Source organism: Sander lucioperca, chromosome 22, assembly GCF_008315115.2.
Source record: "Sander lucioperca isolate FBNREF2018 chromosome 22, SLUC_FBN_1.2, whole genome shotgun sequence".
Taxonomy (NCBI): Eukaryota; Metazoa; Chordata; class Actinopteri; order Perciformes; family Percidae; genus Sander; species Sander lucioperca.
The window spans coordinates 3,196,280-3,206,085 of record NC_050194.1 but is presented as its reverse complement, the minus strand read 5'-3'; the positions used below and the strand labels follow the sequence as shown (position 1 = coordinate 3,206,085).

At 37.9% G+C, this 9,806-nt stretch overlaps 1 protein-coding gene across 1 annotated transcript; it reads right to left on the bottom strand.

Annotated features, from left to right (window-relative positions):
- Window positions 1-585: 585 nt before the first annotated feature.
- LOC116056513 lies at window positions 586-2,269 on the bottom strand. The gene has a single exon (XM_031308637.2). It carries the CDS (start codon window positions 2,265-2,267, stop codon window positions 1,341-1,343), a length of 927 nt encoding a protein of 308 aa, XP_031164497.1. The 5' UTR covers window positions 2,268-2,269; the 3' UTR covers window positions 586-1,340.
- Window positions 2,270-9,806: the final 7,537 nt, after the last annotated feature.

Genomic DNA, 9,806 nt, shown 5'->3' with positions numbered 1-9,806 from the left:
TACCAAGTGAAATTTAAGGCTTTTTAAGACCTTTTTAAGACCATTATGAATGAAATTTAAGACTTTTTTAAGACTATTATGAATGAAAGAAAGTGCTGCTATATTCCATTAACATTATTATCCACTGCTAACTACAAGTAGCTGCATGCTAATGCCAGTGAAAGTTGTAATCTTGGCTGCCAATGTTATTAATTTGTACCCAATTTTGGGTCCCATTCCTGCTAGGTAATGCTTGGTTATCCCTTTGTGTTACAACTAGGGTTGCAAAATTCCGTGGTCAAGGTAAACTTTCTCATGTGAATTTACAGGAAATAACAGGAATAAAAAGAGAATATAGGGTTTATCAAGTTGTATTCACCATGTCATATGCAGATAGAAACAAACATTTTACCATATCATAAACTGACATAATCAATTAATAATTTGCCAAACAAAAACATGAATTAGTCAAATAAATTTTATTTGAACAGGGACAGGGCACAAAAAAAGATTAATAGATGTCTTGTGCCTTTCTGCCCGTAGTAATTAGTGTGAAATGTGCCATGTGATTTAGTGAGTTAGCTAACTAAATGGGGAAATTCAGACACAGGGTGAAAGTGAGTCATTATTATTATGTATATACATGTCTAAGCAAGACATTGTTGCATGAATGAAGCCTTAACTTTATGACCATGCCAGAGCAGTGCATTAAAATATACAATAAAAGCCATTTTGTTCAGTTCAAATAGTTTTGTAATAAAGAAGAATTCCTGCTGTTATCAACAAACTGCAATTTAGTAAATGAAGCTATGAAGCTCCCAATGTCCTAAAGGATATCAGCCCATTATGGCACATGGTTTGAGATCTGTGATTTAAAGTATTTTGCCTTTCATCAAAAGCACGTCATAGTAAGGCTATATCTCAGTCTTAACTGAACACCACCTCTCTCTCTGTCTTTTAATCTCTCTCACTCGTGCCTCTTATCTCTTTTGATTACTGTGTCCCTTGGACTACATCAGATTTTTTTTTATCATACAACTTAACTCCTTACAACTGACTCATGGGACATAATGGAACAATAAGGGCAGCCTTTCTCTAACTGTGTACTCTTATACTACATGTACTACAGATTTGATACAGTACTGTACATACATATCTATTTGCAGCCCCACCTAAACTGATCACAACCTTTAACCTGTTTATAATTTATAATCTATACTGTTTACCTGATTTTGCCTTATTTGCACCTTATTGTTATCTCAGACTTTTTTATTTGCACTCTTCCCACTTTATTTGCCCTTTTTATTTATTTGACTCTGGGTGAATAAAAAAAAATAATAAAGGACACAATACAATTAATCCTATGAAGGTGATAACACAAATACAACAGAACGGGATGCTGAGGTGTTGTCACTTCCTGATTCTCCATTCACAGTTGTCCTGTTGGCTCTGTGGTCCTCATCATTGTTGAAATCCACTACAAACTCACCTTGGTTTTGAAAATTAGGAATGTTGTTCTCACTCTCCCAAGCATCATTAACCAAATGATTTCTTCTGTTTTCACGTCTGTTGTGTTGGTTAGAGGAGCACTTTTCCTGGATCACAATAAACAACAGCAGTCCAAGGCAAGCAAGGTCACCCCATGTGTTTCTGATGTGGACATCATCAGCGTTGCTTCCAAAGCGGTTTCTGAGTTCCAACAGTTGCTGTTGGTTTTCTCCCACAGAAAACTCTCTGATCTGTCGCAGGAGGTTAGTAGTGATTCTGAAGGTATAAGCTGGATCATAAGGTGTCCCCTGATGTTCAGAAGTGTCATAATGCTGTGTGATATACACTTGGTCTATCCTCTGCAAAGCTTGCCATCCTTTGTACTGCTCCCTGACACGAATTATGATCCTGTCCCTGTTTCTTCCCACATACTCCCTAGGGGGAAGGACAACATAAAGTGGAAATGGCATGGATGTTTCTTGATTGAGATTGCCAATAGTGTAGTACCGATATCCACTTCCCGAAGGCAGTGGGTCCAGCAGCCCCTCAAAGTTGCCATAATGGTGTGAGCCATAATCTCCACAGTTTGCATCAAAGGTCAGCCATACGATATTATTGTTGTCTATGTCAACTGTGTTGGCAAACCAGTGGAGCAGCATAAGACTGTGTTTGTGCACAGATTGACCAAAGTTGATTTTCTTCAAATCATTTAGCGAATCAAGTCTTTGTACAGCCGACACATAAGTCAGGGCAAAGAACAGAACTACACAGCAACTAGTGAGACTCCCAGACATCTTCATCATCCTGTAAAGATATTTTAAAAGATATTTCTCGCATTATTCATCCATACTGTACATTCTCAATCCATTCATGCATTTGTAACAAGAGATTTATCTTGGCTTGTTGTTATCAATCTTCCTGCTCATACTGACCAGTAAGAGTTATGTAAAAATGTGGCAAAAATGTATTTGTAAGTAGTGCTGCAACAACTAATCAATTAAAATAAAATCATAGCCTAATCAATCATAAAATGGCTGCCAACGAATTTGATTTGTTGCGTCTATGTTATGATGCATGCCGTCATCACATTGTGCTCCAGTATCTCTCTGACCTCATGTTAGATAAGTGGTAATAGCTAAATATATTGCCCTGGGCATATTTGTGTCTTTTTTGGCAGACAAATATACAATTATAGGTAAATTAAAAAACAAACGTAACCGACAGAAATATCTTCCATCTGTTTTCTCTCAGTTTTGTGATGATCAATGTTGCAGGTGTCCCGATAAAGCTATTTGAAAGCTAATCTTGACAAATGTAACACCCCTAATAATGCTAATTTAGAGCTTTCGCTTGATAAAGCTAACACAAAATGAAGAGAAAACAGATGGAAGGTTATTTCTGTCCATTACATACGTTAACCTGTAATCGTGCTTTTGTCTTCAATAGACACTAGATTATAACGTAACGTTGCAGAGTTTTTGGAATATTCAATGCCATTAGTCAGAGACAGTCTAAAGTGAATCCTTTATTTCTTCACAACAGAAACTTGAGCAATATCTGATCATGAACAGATTCGGTCCATGTTTACTTCAGCTTATGTCATTTCCGGCAGATTTGTGTCCATTTTGACAGACTATAATAATAATAAAAAACTATAATATCATCCTGTTTGTGCAACAAGAAATAAAGTGGGATACATTTAGAATGTTTAGGTTTAGAAGTGTGAAATGGTCTATATTAGTAACATTACATTTCCCTTTTATTGTCAGTGTATGGCTGCATTATATATTTAATTTAAAAATTTTTATTGTAGTAGCCTTGTCTGTAACATCAACAATTCTTTCCTGCTATATGTAACTTTTAAGTGTTTAGAAGAACATTGTACAAGAACATAAGGGATATGTTTTCTTTGAATAAAATGCTGGAAAAAAAACAATATTGAGCTTTTTTATCTGATTAATAATCGGTTAATCAAAGTAATGATCGGCAGATTGATTGTCAAAATAGTATAATAGTCATTACTGCAACTAACGACAATTTGTACGTTTTTCTAAAATCAATATGATGCTTCAGCAGACTGACTTATTTAAATTGAGTATCTTCCAAAGTTAGTCTTCTTAGTACAAAATTCCTTCTTTGTGTTTCCTTGTTGAGTTGCGGTTGAGGAATAGTAACACAGAGAGGAGAAAACACTCACAAAGAAGACTGAGTTAAATACTTCACCAAGCATGTTAAACAGTGCCACAGTAAATACTAAGAACAAAACTAGCGATCAGAAAATAAGAGAGCTCACCTGAGTTACAGTCGTCTTCTTTAGTAATTCTGTAGAGAAAGGGGTCATTCTGTGAGTTATCTGGGTATTTTATGAGCATGCTTAAGTCCAAGTTTGACTAAGTGTGTCCTTTGGACTGCAGAGTGAGAAATATTGTTATAGGGCCTGGCTTATTATTAGCTAGTCATCACTTAAGACAGATCAATTTCAAATTGCTTTACATATATGTTTTATAGGCTTAAAAATACACTTAAACACTTAAATATATGTTTTCCCAAGCCCTTCTCAAAATGTTATTCCATGTGACCTGGGGGCTATTGCACAAAAGTAGAATGAAGAAATCCAGGATAACTGAAAAGGCGCAGCTTGACCTAGTTTGATCTGCTCATTGTGTCTTAATCAGTTGCACGTTTGCCGAGCCAGGATGAGAAGGTGAAGCTACAGTATGTCAAGCCAGGTGTATATAGTTGGGATAAGTGCACGTTTGCGGCTTTCTTAAATTGACCACGGTATCGATCACAAATTTACTGATGCAGAAATGGAGAAGACACGTGCAGCATATTTTTCACCCCCCCTGAGCAGCAGCTTCTAATGGAAACTTACAAGGAGGTGAAGCATTTCAATCAGGAGAGACTTCGTTGCAGATATGCAAAGGTTTATTTGTACATATGCATAATATGAAATGTACAGAGTCTTTGGCGATTAGACTCCATCGTTGTAGAGAAGCCAAGACATATCCCCCCCCAAAATGTGACGAGAACTAGTGATTGAAAGGCATGAAAGGAAACATACCTACCTTAATGGGCAGCAATGGATCTGTATAGTGATTCAGGCCGGTGTGGTAATTACAGGGAGGCAAAATAAAAGCACGGCAATTCAGGCCAGTATGGCAATTCAGGCCAGCAAACAAAAAGGCAAAAAATAATACTAACCATTTTTTATTATTCACGGCAATTCAGGTCGGTATGGCAATTCAGGCCAGCAAACAAAAAGGCAAAATAAAATAGCCCTAACCCTAACCCTTTTTCTTTTTTATTATTATTATTTTTATATCTTGAATAAATTGATAGAATGCAGTAATGAGCCAGATTAACTCCGTAGAATGTGAGAATACAAAATCAGTGACCATGAGAAGTACACCATCACCAGTTAGAGGCATGCTTACCAGAAAATTATGGCTTTAGGGATCTCTGGTTTGCGAGGACGTAGGCGTAGGCAGAGGATGACCATCGACCAAGTTGTTGTAGAGAAGTACATGAGATACCTTGATTTGCCGCAGTAGTAGCAGCTCCTATCCTGAATGAATGACCCGAATGCTGAGGTGAACGTAGATTTATTAAGAACTAGCTTTAAATGATGGCTAACCCAAAATTTCGACAGGGGGAAATTCCCAGGAGTAAGAAATAATGGTGCGAGGGAGCTAGTAAGGCAATATGGCAATATGTGCAATTCCTACACATTGGACCTTTAAGCTGCAGTATCCTCTGTCTCTCCTCTCTGCTCTGGCTATCCTCACAGGCACACCAAGGTTTGGTTATGTTGTCCTAGGTTTGCTTTTTGCTAAGTTTACACTTTACAACACCAACACACACACTCACCTATTTCACTCATGCACACCCTACACCACTGACATCCCATTCTGTTTATAGTTAATTTGGTCTAATTTGTCTGTCCGTCCATCGGTCCCTCTCTCTGTGTGCCTGCAGATCGCCTGTCTTGCTCTAGACACAGCTGAGAAGTCAAGACCAAAATCACTATAAACCTGGGGGTTTTATTTTTAAATTTGTTTTATTTTCTAAAGTATCCGGCTGCCCTGTGGCTTTCCTGTATATGATTACCTACGTGGCTTGACACATCGCTCGCGAAAGAAATAGAGGAGACGCTGCAACGATTGCTGCAGTGCGGCCGCTCCGCTCCTGATCACAGCCGGTGTGGCCAGACAGATTGAATACAATTTAGCAACTACCATTTGAAATCTTATGAGAGGACCTGATTTTTCTGTCTAAGTCTGCACTTGGTCTCAAGATCAACGTTTTCTTGACCCCAATTTTATACTTGATCTTCACTCACACGCGACTTGTAATTGGTATTCACCTTGTCTTGGACTCAATTTAAGCCAACTTGTCTACAGTCTCTTTGCAACATTCTGTTAAAGTGAAAGTGGGTCCTGAAAGCTGTCTCGCTTTGCCTTAACACCAAGTTAATGCCTTTACTCCAAACACTGCAATCTATTGAAGATAAAGGCCAGAAATCCTGTAGCCTCCATCATATTAAGTGCCACTCACTAAACACGCACACAGACACCAAGCTGAGCTGGGATGTTCAAGCAATCACACTTCAAAATTGAAAGCAATTGAAGACATTGTCTGGTCTTGTGATGTACACCTTTGACTCACTTTTTCACATTTCCTCTTTCTGAAGACTTGACTTAGAGGCAAACAATCGGAACAGAGGAACTGTCCATGAAGGCTTGTTGGAGATATGCCAGATCTCATCTAAAACATTAGATGAAAAACTTGAGGATGGCACATGAGAAGTGGTTGTCTTTGATCTACTGGAGCCATTTGAACTCTTTTTGTTCTTTGTCATGAAATCTTGTTTTCAAGAGTTTTTCTTCATCTTGTGAGGAAAATCAAATTACTTTAAAGCTTCTTGTTTAGACTGTATACATGAGAGAAGGGAAAGAAAAGCGACATGAAATGTGTACCGTAGAATGGTGTGGGAGGGATTGGGAAGATGGAATGATTGTCGGGCTACAGCTGGATTTATTTTTTTCCATCAAGAATAGATGATGGTTTGACCATACAAACCTCGAGTGTAGGAATTGATTATAGTTCAGCAGAGGCTGTAACCTTTTGATGTTGAGTAGAGATGTATGTTAGACATTATCAGCAGTGTTGCCAGGTGCTAAGAATCATATTATAAATAGACTCCGGAGTCATTGTATTTTATTGTAACTATTGTATATTCTATTGCAGTGGTTCCAAACGTTTTGTTCTTGGGGTCCCCCCGCGATTCCCAATGTATGTTCCAAATGTATAACGCTATTCATTATATAAAAGTGAATAGGTATGGAGCTAGAACAGTGACAGTAACCTGTGGTATTGAAAATAAAAATTGGCATTGAAACAACAAATATTGGCACTGAAAAATGTTGAACTGAAATATAAAACACAAACATCAAAAAGTTATAATCTCACAATCCTATTATATTATTTCAATTTGACATTTGTTTGCATTATGATAGGTTTTTCTACTTTTTTTCTTGTTGTTTGTCTTTTTTCAGTGAAAGTTTTTTTTTTGTTACGCTGTCAGGATTTTTACAATGCCACTGGTTTTCAGTTTCAACTTTCTGTCACCGTTTTGGCATAGAAAGGGACAAAGAGGGCATGGTTTATGGGTCATTTGCATATAATTTGCATACTGGCGAGAGACCACACCTCCACAAGAATCCTCACAGATGCGTTATAACCGCATATCCGCAATGGCTTCCACAAGTTCATCTGGAACCTCCAAATCTCAAGTAAGCCTGTTTATCTCTGCCATTTTTCACATAGAAGCGGGCTGGTTTAGTGTTAACTTTTAATGGAAGCTGTGCTGTTTTGGCAGAGGTTAGCTGAACAAGCGCTAACGCTAGCTAATACCACATCAGCTAGTCCACTTGGGGGTTTAAAGTAATATTAGTGCACTGATTGAGTTTTGATATTTATCTTGAAGGGTGGAGCGCTTGTGCCGTGATGTGAGGATTGCCTGCTAGATCCCTCCAAGAGTCAGCATTTATTTTGTACCAATTATATATTTGTACCACGCCTCCAGAGGGACCATGACACTTTCCCAGCCTTCTTCTGGACCCTGTGCAGCTTAAAAAGGTTCAATTAAACCTTTTTAAAAATTGTTATTATGTAAATTAAATGCACACTTTAGGTGTGCTTTTCATTTACAAAAAAATAGTGTAATTGTTTTGTGAAGTATTCTAAAAGCAACTGCAGAGTCTTTTAACATTACTTGTCAATAACAGGATATACAAGATTTTTCTTGGAGTGGCACCATGACAGAGTGACAGAAGAGTCTGCCAGTGGAGTAATTTTACCACCCATCCAGTGCCCTCTGGGGCCGCAGACTATGGCAGAACTGAGGGCAGCCATTATAGTCCAGTCATTTTAAGCCAAAATTGGGGTCAGCCTAGGACAAATTGCAACAGAAGCAAACTCAACTGATTTTGTATCCTCAATATGTCCTGAGTAAGGAAAAAAAGCCCCGAAGAATCCCAATAACAAACAATTTCAAAAAAATTGTAATACATTTTTTGTTTGTCTTGATGTAAGTAATCAACTCAGTAATTTTCATGGTGATATCTAAAGGTTAAAACTTTTACCCTATTCACGTGAGAAAAAAAATGAATAGGCTATATTTGGGTCTTTATCTAAACTTTTCCCTAATGGGATTCTTCAGGGCTTTTTTTTCCTTACTCAGGACATATTGAGGATACAAAATCAGTTGAGTTTGCTTCTGTTGCAATTTGTCCTACCTTTTTTCATAAAATGACTGGACTATTAACCCTATGACTCCCTTCGAGGACAATGGTGGATAGCTTTACAAGACTGCACTTAACTATGTGATTCTTCACACATAAACATGGCAGGAAAACCATGTTGTTATTTTAAAATAACAAATACCACTTTACTTTATATGTAGTACTGATTTTAAACCTTAACAGTTTTTGAAATGACATGCATTTACAGTACATGAAGTCCCATTTCATGACTTAAAACAGTGTAAGTGTAAAACACTGTGTAAAAGTGTAAATTGTCAAAATCCACAGGCTGACGTTGCAGAACTTCCTGAAGCCTTCTCAGCAGTCTCTCCATAAACTCCCTCCCAGTCGAAGGTGCCTGTAATTATACACAACTTAGTGAAATCGGATGAGAAATGTAAAAGTTATGCCTTTAATCCAGAAATACCACATAAATACTTATTTTGTTTACAGGCAAGTTTATACAATGATGTCCAAGTAAACCATTAACCGATAATATTTTTTACTTAAACAGTTAAAAAATATTGTACTGGACTGGTTTACATGATAATGTTAAAGGGATACTTCACAGATTTAGCATTGAGCTTTGTATCAGTAGAAACACGGTAATATTTTTGAATGACCGTGCTTCCCTCCTCATGTCCCCCTGAGACGAGACGCAAGACGACGATTTTTGCGTCATTGGAAGATTTTTTGCCCAGAGGCAATGGACTACAGCCAGTAGTAGGAGCTACTTCCGCATGTTTTCAACCCGCCCATAGGGGGTTGGACTGTCGTCTTTCCCTGAAGTTTCCCGAAGCAAAACGAGCGTCAGCCATCTTGAAGCTTCGCTAAACAAAGCTCCGTCTTCTTAGCAGAAAACTTTTAAAACAATTATGTGCATTCAAACTACCGCAAATGTGTACAACCGGGATACATTGGTACAGATCGGAGAATATGCAGGACACTTTATTACAGACGGAATACTCGACACACTACACAAGCTTCGTCTGTTACTGAGACCAGCACCTGTTTTGTTTGGAAAACTGATCGTGACGTCAAAATGATGTCATATCCGGCCGGCGCGTCCGTTTTATAGCGCACACCCAGCTGTCGCACACCACTCTTTTTTTTTCAGCGGTGCGCAACAAAGCGGAAACGGGAGGCCGAATGGGTTCGCAGCCAAGGAGACACAGGAGGAAAGAGGTAAAAACGGATTAACTATCTATAAAGAAATGAAATTATAATGAAAGCACAGTGCTAGGATAGTTGCTGATTGCTGATTTTGAGATGATAAAAATTAGGTTGAAGAACGTTATTTCGCTAACTATACAATGTTAGTTAGGTCTGACGTTTGTTCTGTGTAAAGTATAGGCTACAAAAGTTAATATTAATTCAACGTCTGTCAAGGAAAACATTGTAAAGTTACTTTGAATCTTACAGAAATGAAGAGAAAAGGTAGCATATGTAGTTTTTTCTCACCAAAGAGAAAGGCGAGAGAAATAGAAAATGAACAACTGAGCAAGGTAGACGGAGAAGATGAGGTGGAAAGAG

Bases quoted from the DNA above. Each gene is read 5' to 3' on its own strand.
- LOC116056513 (XM_031308637.2), bottom strand. From the start codon at position 2,267: ATGAAGATGTCTGGGAGTCTCACTAGTTGCTGTGTAGTTCTGTTCTTT.